The sequence below is a fragment of the Xenopus laevis genome, chromosome 6L (genome assembly GCF_017654675.1).
Source record: "Xenopus laevis strain J_2021 chromosome 6L, Xenopus_laevis_v10.1, whole genome shotgun sequence".
In the NCBI taxonomy this organism is placed as follows: Eukaryota; Metazoa; Chordata; class Amphibia; order Anura; family Pipidae; genus Xenopus; species Xenopus laevis.
Genome location: NC_054381.1, coordinates 98,319,848 through 98,336,836, shown reverse-complemented (window position 1 = coordinate 98,336,836; position 16,989 = coordinate 98,319,848). Strand labels below are relative to the sequence as shown.

The 16,989-nt window shown below is 36.2% G+C and overlaps 1 protein-coding gene and 1 long non-coding RNA gene across 4 annotated transcripts in view; one reads left to right on the top strand and one right to left on the bottom strand.

Moving 5' to 3' along the window:
- Positions 1-10,476, top strand: part of cap2.L (cyclase associated actin cytoskeleton regulatory protein 2 L homeolog) — a 70,432-nt gene extending 59,956 nt beyond the window's left edge. For 2 of the 3 annotated variants that reach the window (XM_018266430.2, XM_018266429.2), the window contains exons 8-13: positions 1,833-2,040; positions 2,725-2,894; positions 3,567-3,690; positions 4,866-4,948; positions 5,507-5,647; positions 6,202-10,476. In XM_018266430.2, the coding sequence (XP_018121919.1) occupies positions 1,833-2,040; positions 2,725-2,894; positions 3,567-3,690; positions 4,866-4,948; positions 5,507-5,647; positions 6,202-6,285 (810 nt within the window). In that variant the 3' untranslated portion in view covers positions 6,286-10,476. 3 annotated transcript variants of the gene reach the window in all.
- Positions 2,745-16,989, bottom strand: part of LOC108719145 — a 22,794-nt gene continuing 8,549 nt past the window's right edge. The window contains exon 3 of the long non-coding RNA XR_001936168.2: positions 2,745-2,870. This is a non-coding gene — a long non-coding RNA (uncharacterized LOC108719145). The remainder of the gene's footprint in view (positions 2,871-16,989) is intronic.

Genomic DNA, 16,989 nt, shown 5'->3' with positions numbered 1-16,989 from the left:
TTGCTCCCAGTGTCCTCAAAGCAGGTGCTTATTTTTGAATTTTAGTCTTGAAGGCAAGTTTTGGTTGTATAAAAACTAGGTGCACTGCCAAACAGAGCCTCAATCTAGGTTGATAATCCACATAGGGGCTATTAAATGGCCAATCACAGCACTTATTTGGCACCCCAAGAACAATTTTTCATGTTAGTGTTGCTCCCCAACTCCTTCTACTTCTGAATGTTGCTCACTCGTTCAAAAGGTTGGGGATCCCTGGCGCATGAGATGAATAGCAATTGAAACAGTTGTTACCCTTAATAAGATTCCCCTCTTACTCCGTTGTTTAAGTGCATAAAAAAAATTGGAAATTCACACATCTGGAGAATATAACTTGCCCACTATATGGAAAAATATGGATTGGAATTTCTCTTTATTTTTTGGAACAGCTACATGTAGAACAATGAAAAGTAAAACTTGATTGGGTACCATTGTGCAGTTCTCTCCAGTGTGACTAAATGTATGCCTTAAGTACCATTTTATAAGCTATTTCTATTTTATTTTGATCTTATCCCTTTTTATTGATATCTCTCTAATAATAAGAACAGCTCCTGCTAATCGTTTATCAGGTAGAAGAATGCTGAGTGAGGTGAAAAATTCTCCTCAATCAGCAGCTCTGAGAAAGTAACCAGGGGCAGCAAAAAGCCTCTCCGGGTAACCTTATAAACCAAATTTCCAGTTTTTAAACAAGAAACTCAGCTTTTCTGGTGCAAGAGAGTGCAAGTGCACTCAGTCAGCTACTGAGTTAGTATCTGCGCTGGGTTTCTGATACCTTGATTGTATTATGACTGTCAATATGTCTGTCACAGATTATTGGTTTCTGACAATGATATATGTATACTGTACCTAAACTGATTTAACCATCCCCCACACACCTTCTTAACCCTTTGCCCCCCCCCCCCCCCCGTTCTAAAAAAAATATCAGAAAATGGGAACATTGGAGCAGTACAACAGTAGGCTCTATGTTGTAAGTTAAGGTTTTATAGCATATCTGTTACCATATTATCTATTGTGTATATAGATTTGTAATAAACTAGCCAGTAACAGTGCAGCTAAACAGCTTTTCATTTTATATTGCTAGAAGGGATTCTAACTGACCATGCCTTTCTTTCTAGTAATTGGCAGGTTTCCAATGATAAGGTAGCAGTAGATAGCAATGTTTTTCATATCTTAAGCATGGCCTAAATATACCAAACCTGCAGACCCTCATGGATTTACACATATCTATGATTACCAGCGACAGCATGATTCTGGAACAGCTTGTTCGGGTTATTTGTAGTGGGTATGGCAATAGGAGATATTATGTGCCCTAAATTGACTCTGCTAAGCAGATGGTAAACAGTTTTATCTATCGTCTGCACTGTGTGCCAAAAAATGACCCGCCGTCAGTCACAAATACATATACAGAAGCTGAACCTTGCAATAACAAAAGTAGCAATTCTCAGTGATGTAGACTGGATCTGGTGTGTGCTAAAACTCTAAATAATGTGCAGTTATATAGTAACAGGGGCAAAGGTTTGCCTTCATGTTTAATGTATAGCAACCAATGAGCAGTTAAAAAACATATGTATAGCAACCAATCAGCAGTTGTACTACTCTATTGCATTTCTAATAATGATTGGTTTCTTTGGATAACAGAATCAGGTGAAATGCCTGAGCCTGTTATTGCATTATTTTAGTCACTTTAAGCAGCCAATCATATATTTACTTTCATCACCTCTAACAGCATCATACCAGTAGTAGTTTCCCTTTCCAGCATGAAAGAAGTGTAAAATAATGCTTTTTTTGTTTTCATACAGATATATTCAATTCCACCAACTGCCAATGGAGGCACTCTACTGCAAAAATCATCTGAGCCAAGTTGTCCACCCCCTCCTCCTCCCCCTCCTCCCCCTCCATGTCCTCCTCCAATGGCTGATTTTGAAGCTTCTAAAGCCAAAGATGATATTTCCCAAGATCGCTCAGCATTGTTTGCCCAGCTAAATCAGGGAGAAACTATTACAAAAGGTAAAAACCTACAGACTTGATGATTATATGATCTGTGTGTGGTCAGATTATAATGACAATACATGGCATTACTATAAATGTATTGTAGATACAAGCCCCTGCCTTATAACAAATACTTTCTAAAAGACAGAATAGCAGTGCCATGGAATAATTCATAATCAATGTTATCCAATGGCAGCCTTCTACTATAGTTCATCAACAGCTGGAGGACTGCCAGTTGCTTATATCTAGTCTTAATTGGGGCCAATTGAGGCCAGTTTTCTGCCCTAGGTGGTGGCCTTCTAATGGATTTCGGTGGGATTGAACTGGGTTTGCAATTTTTTCAACACTAAAGAGCAAAACTAAATGGAGATGTCTGTAATTATCACTGCAGGTTATTTTTGTTGGCTTTCTGTACTTTTTCTGGTTCGGATGTACAGGATAGAAATAAATAATACGTCATCACAGATGATAAATATTTATATTATGCGTATAACTGGTCCTATAGCCCTATTCTCAAGTCTTCATAGGAAACACATTCTAAAGAAATCATATAGTATTCACACAGGTACAAGACACAGCTGGTTATGCATCTGAAATCCTTTTATTTGTGTATATCTTCCTTGTAAATTATAAGCTCTCCAGGACAGTTGAGTTCTAAAGTGTTTCTATTTATATGAAATATGCAATGACATTTTGGGACAGGGCTCCGACATGTTTCAGATGAACAGAAGACTCATAAAAATCCTAAATTGAGGAGTGAAAGTGGACCAAGTAGATCCCCTACAAAAAGTCACACCCCAAGTCCAACTACACCTCCTGCACATCAGTCTTATCCTCCTTTGCTGGAACTGGAAGGAAAGAAATGGAGAGTGGTAAGCGATTTGCTGCTATGCACCTATTTTGCAATTATATGCAGGCTAATTCAACAATTGTATGTTCACCAGCTTCAAGTCATTTCACAAACTATTGCAAGTCTGGTTTTAAAGTTGTGCTTTAGTGACAATAGTGGAAGCATAATAAATTATTCTAATGGCTAGTTAGTCACTATTTGATTTAAGAGTAATCAGGATCCCTGGCAGGGTAGCAGAGGATCTCTCAATGAGCCCAAACAAAGACATTTGCCCTGAGCCCTGACACTGGTGCATGATATAATGCATACCAAGATGGGGGATAATACCTGAAATGTTTGTGAGGCACATTTCCAAATACAGAGGAATAATATTCAGTTATAAGGAAAAAAAATAAGGTTGGTGCTGCATAGAATAATGCACAGGGTACACATCTACGGCTAGAATTATTTGTTACCAATTAGTAGAACATTCTCTATTAAAGCTAACAGTGAATTTGTGGAGATAAAGTGATATGCCTATGTCCCACTGAAGTCTCCAAAAACTGAGCCCATCTCTCTGATTTAAAACCCAGTCAGTGATTTAGTCACTATTGTATTTTATTTTCAGAACTGTAGACATGCAGTTTACTTTTTGGTTATATCATTCAAATCAAAATACATATTGATCACAGCAATGTTCACATTTTTATTCTAGGAATACCAAGAGGGATCACAAGGCCTTGTCATTTCTGAAACTGAACTCAAGCAAGTGGTGTACATTTTTAAATGCAAGAAAACAACCGTACAAGTTAAAGGCAAAATAAATTCAATTATAATTGGTAGGTTAATAGAAATGTCTTCAGAATGAGCTGTTGATATATATTATATGCACTATATATTTACTAATGAAATACTACACAGATGTATTTGGCACACCAATCATCTAGTACATGTACAGTTGGTACAACTTATTTCTGGCTGTGAGACTGCCATAAGGGGGCCAATACAAAGATACTGATATAACCTTTTTAAAATGATGCTGATTTATGACTTGAATAATGCCACATGTGATATAAATACATCTGCTGACCTGCTTTCAGCCTAAAACACAATGCAATTTTAGCTGCCAAATAAGGCCCTCTAGACTGTTTGGGCAGGGGTCTGTTTCCACTGTAGGGGGACTGCGGGTGACCCACAATTTCCAGTAAATCCCCTAACAGAGGAAGCAGATACAGATCCTCCCCTCAGGCCTTCAATTTTTGCATAAAGGGTAACCCAGGATTTTGGCCATGGGGAGGTTGTGGGGAGACCTGGTATTTTGTGGATAAGGGATCTTTACAGTATTTGGATTGCCATACCTTAAGTATGCTAAAAAAAACATTAAATTCCTCATTGAATTGCATCTGGCTCTGTGTGACAGTTTTAAATTAAATTAAGAGTTAAGCTTTTGGCCCATTTCATGAGCTTTATTATGCTTGTATTGCCACCAGCATGGATTTATGCTGGCTACATTATCAAAAAGTACAGGATATTATCTTCTTATTACACAGATACAATTAAAATTAAAAACTGTTCGCTTAAGTAGGTTACTGTGGGAAAAAGCATTGCTGTATTCCTGTAGCTTTCTGTAAAACAGTTAATTGATCCCATGTCTGTATTGTAATTCTACCTACATTTTAATAGAGGTTAACAAAGGGAAATTATTTTTAAAGAATTAGAATTATTTATGTTAACTCTGTGAGAGATGGCCTTCCTGTAATTTGAAGCTTTACTGGATATAATGTATCTGGATAAGGGACCCCATAAAGATAATGTTTTTGACTGCAACATTCACAGGACGTTTCAGCTAGTGAGTCACAGTGAAGTAACAGTGAGCTGCTAATCCCAAGAAACTCTTTCAGAGTATATTTGTTTGGCAATATGAAACACTTTATCAGCTGGAAGGGATGCAAATAGCAAATTCTTACCAGATATTGTTATCTGCTTTGCTTCCTGATGGAAACTTTTTTTCCAGACAACTGCGCAAAGCTTGGACTTGTCTTTGATGATGTTGTGGGCATTGTAGAAGTAATCAATTCCAAAAATATTGAGATACAGGTAAGGCATATGTAAAAATAGAGGCAATTACTAGTAGAACTTGTCACTCATTTAATGTCCCTCGGGTTTTGCATGCGGGTGACTTTCTTGTGGATGTGATGAGGGGATCATAAGTAACCCTACTCTCTTTTTTTAGCACTCATTTGGCCTTCAAATGTGTCTTAGAACCTATTGCTAACCAGTACTTCTACTGGTTAGTAGACCTTTCTGATGTGAATGTTCTGGGGCCCATTTACTTAGCTCAAGTGAAGGAATAGAGGAAAAAAAACTTTCTGAATTTCGAATGTTTTTTTGGCTACTTCGACCATCGAATGGGCTACTTCGACCTTCGACTACGACTTCAAATCGAACGATTCAAACTAAAAATCGTTCAACTATTCGAGCATTCGATAGTCGAAGTACTGTCTCTTTAAGAAAAAACTTCGACCCCCTAGTTCGCCACCTTAAAGCTACCGAAATCAATGTTAGCCTATGGGGAAGGTCCTTAGCCTGTAGTTTGTTGAATTAATAAATGAGCATTATATAATATTTATGTGCTGTTTTTTTGGCATTTCCAAGGTTTTAGGAAAAGTACCAACCATTTCCATTAACAAGACAGATGGATGCCATGTATACCTGAGTGAAAATTCAATAGACTGTGAGATTGTGAGTGCCAAATCATCAGAAATGAACATCCTTGTCCCACACGATGGAGATTATGTAAGATTACATTTTGTATTTTATATATTTGACTGTAAGAATGATCACTTGTATAACTTTTCTGAGTGCCCAACAGGCCTATAAAACTTGCTAGTAATTATGGTAACTTGTAATTATGGTCAATTTTGTATTATATAAAATATGTGGTCAGATAGGGATGTTTTTCCCCTAAGGGAATTTTTCACTAAAGGTCATAGTACCCAAATAACCACTTGATGGTAGCAGCAGTCATAGAATTATGTGTGATATTATTGTAAACAAGTCAGCACTTTATAAATATGGACTAATACATAGATAATAATGGTAACTGTTCCTATGACTGTATGAAGAGTTCATGACAAATAATACAACTGGTATGAGTAAAGTTTCACTAATCTTAGTCGCTGCTATGAGAAATGTTTCCTGAGAAATTTAATAAGCAGAAGCTCCTAATTCCAGTTTGCCTGAATTCTAAAGGCATTGGCATTCATGCAAGTCCAGCCACATTCTCTGCAGTTTGTATATTATATCCACCAGCTTATCTGATCTCCTTTGTTGGGTTTGTCTCTCAACAGAAAGAATTTCCTGTTCCTGAACAGTTCAAGACATCATGGGATGGTTCCAAGTTGGTCACCGAGCCTGCAGAAATGATGGGATAGTCTGGCACTGTATTTTTCTAAGAGCACCAGCCTGACAGAGGGTGTTTAATTTCATCATCGTAGGCATTGCCTGCATCTCACTCGCAGTATGAACTGAATTCATATTGCTTTTGTGGGCATTTAGTAATTCCACACAGAATAATTTCTAATAAATATAACATTTATAGGAACGATATTGCATTTTTTCTATAGTAAATAATACAAAAGACAGTGGGGGAAGGGCATTTACAAAGAGGCTCAATACTAGCACAGAACATTAAAAAAATAATTTCACTTTGCTCGACTGCTCAGTGATTTAACTGGAGGCCCATGGACCCCAGATTTCTTCTGTCCAAGTACCTAAGTTCCGTTTACCAAAAATTCTCATATAATCCAAGACTTTCATGGGATAATGGGTTGGCTATTATATGCTACCGTTTTTTAATACTCTTGGGGTATCAACTGGTCCCTGGCCTGGGGTGCAGTCATAACACCGGCACCTGATTATGTCCCATATAATACTATGCATATGTGGGCACTGGCCTCGTTTCTAGGTAATGAATGGATGGCACATGACTTGGCTGGATTAATATACACGACCTGAATTTATCATTCATCATTTATTTTAGAAAAGCAAGATCACAAACGAGTGCCTTTTCTAGGCAATTATCAACTACCATATATGTTACTGCCCAGAAACCTCACAATATTGGTGTAACTGTATATACATTAAAGCAACTATTTGCGGCATGCCACAGATATGAGCAAAAAATCACTGGCCTCGATATTCAATGAGACCACTTACTAGGTGTCCAGTCAGAGAAACTATGCAGAAGCCTATGCATACAGTACATACCCTCTAGTTCTGATATATTTATATCTATGTGTGCTCAATAAGCTAATTGCAGATGCAGTATACATAACAATTTGAGGGTCATAGTGTATTACCATTTAACAAATATATTATAAAGGGGCTTTTACATCAATAATTCAGTAATCATTTACATATGAAACATTTTACATTTAACTTGAAAATTTGTTGACGTTAAGAAATGATACAGGTTGTGATAAAAACTGTTACTGTTAATAAAAATATATAGTCAAATAAAGGTACATTTACAACAGACAGTCACCTTTAGACACTGTAATATTTCCCCAAGACTGTCCAAATAGATGAAATAGCCATGCTATACATTTGCCATACTGTGGCCCTGAAAAGCACAAAAGTCTCATCCCAAACACAGACAATATTAATTCAATACAAAAAGAAACAATACTGCGTGTATATCCAGTCTTCAGATTATTCATTACACAGCAGGGAACACATATACGTGCAATAATAACAGTAAGTGTAGTAAAGATAACACAGGGAAGCAGAGCTCAGTGCTCTCTATGCTGGAGACAAATGAAACCTCTCATGTGAGAGAAATCTTTTGACAGACTAAAATTCTCACCAAATCCAGTGCTATTGTATGGAGCCTTTTGCATCAATTTCCAAAATGCTGTTTTCATTCCCTAGCCACATCTTTGAATAAGCTAATTCACAGAGCAACACAATTCTTGGAAAGCATCTACTCACTAGGTTCAGAGAATGTTACATTTTATTCAGTGTTAGACTAGCCTGCCAGTACACCAGAGCATCTCCTAGTCATTTCCAACCAGAGGATCTCCTGGTGGGCTAATTGGGCCCAGGCCAAGGACAGTTCCAATCAGCCCTTTACTATTTGTGCCATAGGCTTACATGCCTTTTATAACATTTGACACAGAGGGGCAGATTTATTAAGGCTCGAGTTGTTTTTATCTGAATTTTCGAGTTGTGGGACTTGAACTCCCAGAATCGGGTTTTTCACATTTGAGTGTGTGTATATATATATATATATATATATATATATATATATATATATATATATATATATATATATATATATATATATATATATATGAATGTTTAGAAAATAATGTATAAATAGATAGCTAGGATATGCATTCATTTCAGAGGAAACAAAAAATAAGTGAAGGTAGATTTTTGCTCAGTGGAACTAATTAGCATGACCTGGATAATTCAAGAAGATATATAGTTCCATAACCATGTGTCTCCTTTGGTATAATTAGTACAGAGCAAACTATGCTTGATTAATAAATGATGTTAAAGTGAGGACTGTAGAGTATGCCTAAGATAAACATTATGGCAGCTCTCACTTCATTGTAGAAAATTTGCTAACATAGTTAATTCTGAATTGATTCATTGATTCTGCATTTTGTAGCCTCTGTGCCACAACTAAAATTTGTATTAAATATCACTATGAAATTGTTTTATTAGTGATTCACCTTTATTTCTTTCAAAGTACAAATAGCTTGCTTGTTAATAAGGGCTATATGACTTCACATTTATCCACCTTTATCCACCTTTATCCACCTTAAAGGAGAAGGAAAGTTTTTTCACACTTGGGGGTGCCAAATGTTAGGCACCCCCAAGTGAATTTATTGAACCTGGGGCCAGTGGTCCTATCAACAGAAAACTGCAGCGGCCCAGGGTTATTCCAGCGAGCATCACAGATCGATCCTCTTCCGGCTTTTTCTCGCAGCTGCGCATGCGCATAAGAGTGAAAAGCTGAACTAAAAACCTGGCTATTTCAATCTAGTGTGCATGCGTCTGCCCCAGGAAATTTGAAGAAAGAAGAAGCTGGAAGAGGATCGCTCCTTGGTGCTCGCTGGAAGAACTCCGCAGTTCTCTGCTAAAAGGAGCATCGGCCCGGGTTTCAGGTAGGTAAATAAATTCACTTGTGGGTGCCTAACATTTGCCATCCCCAAGTGAGAAACAACTTTCCTTCTCATTTGGGTCATGTGGGCAATGCAGAGACATGGGATCTGAATAAATACCAAATGTGGGTCTGATTAAATACCAAAATGCATGTTTTTATGCAAGCCATTTGGTGTGCACTGGTCTTACAGGGAACATTGATTCACACTAAGCATTATTATTTGCTATTTCCCTGTTCATTCCAGCAACATAGCTTGCACTTATGGAACATGATCAATCACTCGAATGACAGCAGCTACTATACCCCAGCATTGTATTAAAGCCCATGTTTGCCTTATGGATCTGAAGTGTTTTTATGAAAATACAATTTGGAATTACTAAATGCCCAGTAAAAAGCAATATTTTAGTTTCCATTTTAATTGCACAATTAGCGTATTGATATCTTGCTTAATTTTTCCTTGTTTAGAATAAGATGCAGTCCTCTAGAATGTATAAATCCATGACAGCTGGTAGAATTGCATCTTTGATGCCAAAAGCAAACGTGTTACTCTGCTATATTAACCGTATCAAACTGCATTCCTTTTTATTATTTCTGTTGGTGGAGTTACGTTAGCCAGCGTGTGTTGTATCATGTTTACATTTTTTTGTGTAACGCTTACAGAATATGTTTCGTTATGGATCAACAGCTCTCTACTGAATATATTACTGGCTGCTGACATATTCCCTTTATAGTAGCGGCTTTTTAGTTTCTGCTTGACTACTGTAGGGATGAGAGCCCTTGTGCCAGGGCTTTATTTTTAATGAGGAACTATCATAAAAACAAAGAATAAATATAAGCTTTATCTCATGGATAAAAAACGAATTAATTAAACATTTCTGAAGTTATCAAGTTACTGCCGCGTGTGATCAGCGCCGGCGATTTTTCATTTTAGCCAGCGCAGAGTGAGGGAAGGCGTTCGGGGAGATTGGTCGTCGGAAAGACGAGGCGATTAGACGCCAGGCGACTAAATCTCCCCGAAACGTTCAGTGTGACCTTACCCAAAATTTCCCTCTGTTTCTCTACATGCAGGCTTTGTGTCAGATTCAGATTATAAAGGACACCTCTGCATCAGTGGCCTGTGCTCCCTTTGATGATGCATTAGAGCTAACTGGTGATTACAAAGTAAATTCTTACACAGAGCGGGATAAAAGAAAATAATAACAGTCAAGAATTTCAGAATTATCATTTTTAGAAAGTTAGAAATTGGTCTAATGTTTTAAAAAAATCTGTACATGTAACCTCTTCTATCCATGTAAGTAGATGGGTAAATGCAAAACCCAAAAAGCAATAAATATAAACAATGAATATAAAATGTGCTCTATCTGCAATTCTAATCTGCTTTTTTTGAGGACACAGCAAATGTGGGCATGGACCTTACCAAGTTATTTATTTAATAAACAGAAGAACCTAATTTGTGATGATCCAGGCATTTCCTATATATTGCAATGGCATACTTCATTACAGCTTATTTCGGTTACCATTTTCCTTGAATTTGCACTATAAAAATGGACAAACACAGGGTACAGATGCCTTAATTTTTGACAAGAATGGTCTAAAACTGTTTAATCATGTTAACTAAATACTCTTAACAATGCTATTCCTGCTAATTATGTTTTCCAGGAAATTTTTAATATATAGGAATAGGATCACATTGGATTGAATGCAGAACAAAAATCTTTTCTAATTGTGTTCCATTGTTTTCATGACATAAACCACAGTATAAGTTTTTCATAAGATTGAATCTGGCTCGGGATTCATTATCCAGAAACCCATTATCTAGAAAGCCCTGAATTACAGAAAATCTGTCTCCCATAGACTTTTTATCCAAATAATCCAAGTTTTCCCTTTTCTCTGTAGTAATAAAACAGTACCTTGTACTTGATCCCAACTAAAATATAATTAATCCTTATTGTTGGCAAAACCAGTATACTGGTTTTATTTATGGGCAGATTTATCAAGGGTTGAATAGTAAATTCGAATTTGAATTTTCGAGTTTCAAAATTCACACATTCGAATTTTAATCCCCTATTCAAATGTAAATTTAAATGTGTGGTTTATCACACCTTTACCATGGAAACCATCCTAATTCGAATATTCGCCACCTAAAACCTGACGAGTTCATGTACAAGTCAATGGCATTTGGAGATGTTAATAGCCTTCCCGACATTACGGGGCACATTTACTTAGCTCGAGTGAAGGAATAGAATAAAAAATACTTCGAATTTCGAAGGTTTTTTTTGGCTACTTCGACCATCGAATTGGCTATTTCGACCTTCGACTACGATTACGAATCGAACGATTCGAACTAAAAATCATTCGACTATTCGATAGTCAAAGTACTGTCTCTTTAAAAAAACTTCGACCACCTACTTGGCCACCTAAAACCTACCGAGCGTCAATGTTAGCGTATAGGCTTTCTAGACAATTTCTGATCGAAGGAAAATCGTTCGATCGATGGATTAAAATCCTTAGAATCGTTCGATTCGATGGATTTAATCGTTCGATCGAACAATTATTCCTTCGATCGTTCGAACGAATATTGCTAAATCCTTCGACTTCGATATTCGAAGTCGAAGGATTTAACTTCGACGGTCGAATATCGAGGGTTAATTAACCCTGAATATTCGACCCTAAGTAAATATGCCCCTCAAGGTTTTTTTCGGAAAAAAACTAGATTTGTATGAATCGAATACGATTTGAATTTTCGGGTTGGAACCATACGATCGAATATTAGACGTTCAATTTTTTTCCTAAATAACCTCCCAGTCAAATTATAAGTATATTCAAATTAAAAACATTCACATGAATTCGAAATTCTGCCTTTGATAAATGGGCCTCCCCAAGTTTAAAGGATTTTCTAGTTGACTTATAGTAGGATTTTCTACTAGGCATTGAAAATACCCAGTCTAAGGATTACAATTTGAATGCAGCCTATGAAGGAAAAAATCATATTGCCATGTAATGTTTTATACACACATACAGTATTTTAATCCATTGATTACTACACACTGGCCAATGTAGAATGAGCATTTGATGAGTGTTTTACTGGGGTGATTTGGATTCTGCTGGTGGGTCTATGCAGATTAGAATAGTTATATTTTGCACAATTTGATAAGACAAAACAAATCCTAGGGTAGTAATCATTGGCAACTAATCACAGATTTGCATAAGTATCTATGCATATTGCTCATTTAAACAAATAGCTAAATAGTACATGACGTCTCATAATATTAGACCAAACAGTATAGTGGTATGATTTTAGACAATGCTCTGCACAAGGTGATTACTAACTGAAGATTTATGGAGTTCCAGATCTACCCTTAGGCATGTCTAATTTAGTAGATCTGATTTGAACTATAATACATCTGTCCCGTAGATTACAATAAAACATATTATTGTCTCCTGTTTCACAATTACTTTTGAAAGGGGACCTGTTGCCCTAAAAAATAACTCCAAATAATATTCTATTTTGTTTTTCAAATACATAAATTATGTAAACCTTGTTTCCTTCAGTCTTGGAGTTCACAATCACAGCAAGCAGGCAGCGGCCATTGTGGGAATACTGTTATTAAGATAAGCTTTACATCATGTGAAATTCTTGTTTATGTGCCAGAATGGGGGACTTGGTGCCCATGCACTGGCTAAACAATTATATAGTGAAGATGGTAATGTTATATATAAAGAATAGAATGGAAAGTGAAAGTAAATGCCTGCCTAAGGCAAAGAGGTGGGGCAGGCATTAGATGATTGACAGATGAAATTTTTAAATACATTAAAAACATATATGGATGTTTTAATAAAAAAAAAGTGTTTGGGTTTCATGCTTAATTTGAAAAGGACATTTATTATACAGCTTTTTATGTCTGGGCGACAGGTCCCCTTTAAAGGGATACTGAGTCTTCACCTAAAAGGCCAATTTGATGAGAAAAATATTTTTCTTAATACAGTTCTAAATTTCCTTATAGCTGTCTATTGAGTTGTCAAGTTTAAACAGTGCTGTGCTATTGGTTTTCACAAGGGCCAGACTTGGTATTTAATACTTAGGTCTAGATTCAATTAACTGAGAAAAACATATCCCATGGGTTTATCTCACTAAGGGGTATATTTATCAAAGAGTGAAGTTAATAGTGAAGTTCCGCCACTAGAGTGAAATTCCGCCACTTCCCATTCATTTCTATGGGGTTTTTAAAGGCGTATTTATCAAAGGGTGAAATTTCACTTTCACCCATTGATAAATACGCCTTTCAAAATCCCATAGAAATGAATGGAGAGCTGCGGAATTTCACTCTAGTGGCGGAACTTCACTCTTTGATAAATTTACCCCAGAATCTTTGCTGAAGTCTTTGGGAAGTCTAGTAGAAAAGTTTTTCTCCTCTAATAGAATCCAGACCTAAAGGCCATTTTTAATTTGATGGGAAAGCCTTAAAGGGGTGGATCACCTGCAATTAGCTTTTAGTATGTTATAGAACGAGCAATTCTTAGCAGCCTTTTAACTAGAATTCCTTTTTATAGTTTTTTTAATTATTTGCCAGCTTTCCAGCTTTTAAATGGGGATGATTGACATCAGAGGCAACAATTATATTGTTATTATATTTTTTTAATTATATTTCTATACAGACCCTCTCTTATTTATATTGTAGTGACTGACTTACACCACTGCTATGATAATTTGGACCCTAGCATTGAAGGTAGAAAAAAAACTCACAAACCACACAAGCTCGACCTTTGATAAATAACCTCCTTTAAGTGGTGGCTCACCTTTATGTTAACTTTTAGGGGGTTATTTATCAAAGGTCGGGTTTATGATGTTTTTCTACCTCAAATAAACTCACAGCTCAAATGTTTGCTTATTTATGGAAAAAAACAAACGTAAAAACTTTTTGCAGCTTCGGGGCATAATAAATTAACTCAACCTTTTATAAATAACCCCCATAGTGTGTTGTAGAATGACCAATTATGAGCAACTTTTCAATTAGTCTTCATTATTTCTTTTTTTTATAGTTTTTAAATTATGTGCCTTCTTCTTCTGAATCTTTTCAGCTTTTAAATGGGGGTCGCCAATCTAAAAACAAATGCTCTTTAATGTTTCAAATTTATAGATATTGCTACTTTTGATTACTCACTTTTTTATTCAGACCTTCTCTTATTCATATTCCAGTCTCTTAATCAAATTAATGCACGGTACCCGGTACCGGGTAAGATTGCAAACTGGAGAGCTGCTGAATAAAAAGCGAAATAACTAAAAAAACAGAAATAAAAAAAATGTTTACCAATTGCATATTGTCTCAGAATATCACTCTTTACATCATACTAAAAGTTAACACAAATATAAACAACCCCTTTAAATTCATATTTCTCATCACATTGAATTTGGCTCTTAAAGGAGAACTAAACCCCCCGTTAATCAAAAATCCCCATCCCCTTCCATCCCTTGGCCCCACTCACTGCTTTCTCCCTCCTTAGTAACTCAGTGGAAAAAGTGTCCCTGTCATTTACCTTGGCATATTCATGTGGAGTAGCACAGCGGAGCTCTCCTGCGTCATATTCTGCATCTTCTGGTTCCTCGCGGAAGTGAGCGCCGGTACAAAGCTTTTCTGCGCATGCGCAGTTGGGACCATTCTGGTATTCCTGCCTACTGCACATGTGCGGAAAGCTCCGAAGACTGCCGAAGGAAAATAAGAGTATCTGAAGATACAGAAGATGGCGCCGGAGAGCTCCGCTTCGCTACTCTACTACATTTATCTATTTTTAAAAAAAAGTATTTATTTGCCTAGATTTCCCTTCTCTTCTCAATTTTGTGAATGAAACAGATGCAAAGCCATGGGAAAATTCAGTGCATTGTTTTTTTGGAAACCTATAAGGCAAATGTTTGTTACTGTGAAAGTAGAACTTTAGTCACATGTTTATAAATAGTTAGTATAATTAATGTTTAGCATAATCTGTGATAACAGTGTATGTAGATAGAGGAGTCTGGCAAAAGGTATGGTCAATAAAAGGGTATTGTGTGTTAGTTGGGTAACCCTGTTTAGTTATATTGGAAGCACCCGTGTAATCTAATTGTTTCTTGACCTCCTCCTTTTCTGGGCATTGGATACTACTATGTTGACAGAGGTTTTAATCTTAAACAAAATATATGTATTGGATTTTAATAGATACAACTTGACACCAAGGCATAATGGGGCTCATTTATCAACACTGGGCAAATTTGCCCATGGGCAGTTACCTATAGCAACCAATCAGTGATAAGCTTTTTAAAGCCAGCTGCAAGTAGAACGAGGAATGCATCAATTTGATTGGTTGCTGCGGGTTACTGCCCATGGGCAAATTTGCCCAGTGTTGATAAATGAGCCCCATTAATATCTTTTTTTCTAAAGCAATTTGTACCCCAACAGCTTTATTTGAAGATACTTGGATAAAGTGAATTCTAGGACAAAGTATGTAAGTGATTTCATGTTTTTATATCATTGTGTTCCAAAGGAACTACTTGATAATCTGATAATAGTAAAATCTGAAGTATCAAATCAAATTCTTCTTGGTTTTTCCAATATTACTGAAAAGATGTACTTAAAAGTCCAATAAAAAAATGTTTTGTGAATACTGTATGTGTTCCGTGATCCCTCATTTAATTAACAATGCAATAATAACCAGAGACTGACACCTTGCAGAAAAAGTCACAAACACCATCAAATCATTTATTGGGGCACCTTTAGTTGTATATTTACAGTATGTATGTTAAAGGGGTTGTTCACCTTTGAATTAACTTTTACTATGATGTAGAATGATATCCTGGACAATTTGCAATTGGTTTTCATTTTCTATTATTTGAGGTTTGCGAAGTATTTAGCTTTTCACTCAGCAGTTCTCCAGTTTGCAGCAATCTGGTAGCTAGTGTCCAAAGTACCCTAGCAACCATGAATTGATTTGAATAAAAGACTTTGAAATGAATAGCAGAGGGCCCCATTAGAAAGGTTGGTAACAAAAAGCAGCATTAACAATAAATTTGTAGCCTGATCACTTGTTTTTAGATGGGGTCAGCGACCCCCCTTTGAAAACTGGAAAGAGAAGAAAAAAGCAAATAATTCAAAAACTATAAAAAAATAAAACATGAAGGCCAGTTGAAAATTTGCTTAGAATTTGCCATTATCTAACATACTAAAAGTCTGTACCAGTGGAACTCACATCGTCAAATCCTAATCACATTCTCACAATCTGACTTTATATTTTTATGTATGGAATGTAGGAGGAGCCAACACAAGCACAAGGAGAACATGCAAACTTCAAGGGCAGCAGTGCTAAGCAGGGCACCACCATGCTACCCTATATATTTATTTATTATTTATAATTAATCATTTGTCATAGCCCTGTACAATTAATGCAAGACAGATGATACAACAGAGTAGCCATTCCCCTGATGTCTCTGTAAACATATATTATTACATTTCCATTTATTTTCAAAACAGTAAAGGAAAAATTAATGTTTTGCTCTGTACACTGCCCACATATAGATCTCCTTTAGTCGTATTTTTATGTATTTGTAAGTAAGCACACAGTGAATACTCTGTACATTCAAAAAGTACTGATCTCATACACACCATCTGTTTAATGGAAAATACATAGAAGCTAAAACAAATGAGCTTTTATACACGGCTGCCTATTCATGATGCAATTAGCTGTAACAAGCTGCTTTAATCACTTGTTATTTGTAAGTCATGTTTTGCTTGCTCTTAGTGTGCATTTAATAAGACCATAATGTTATATCAAACAATTATACACATGACATTTCTCCAGCACTGCACTAGAATCTACTGTGTTTACAGGAATAGCATTTCCTATTATTGTTTCTAGTCTATGCATTTTCCAGATAAAAATTTAGACTCATATGTCAAAAGGCATCTGTGATGTACCAAATGTAAATATCATACAC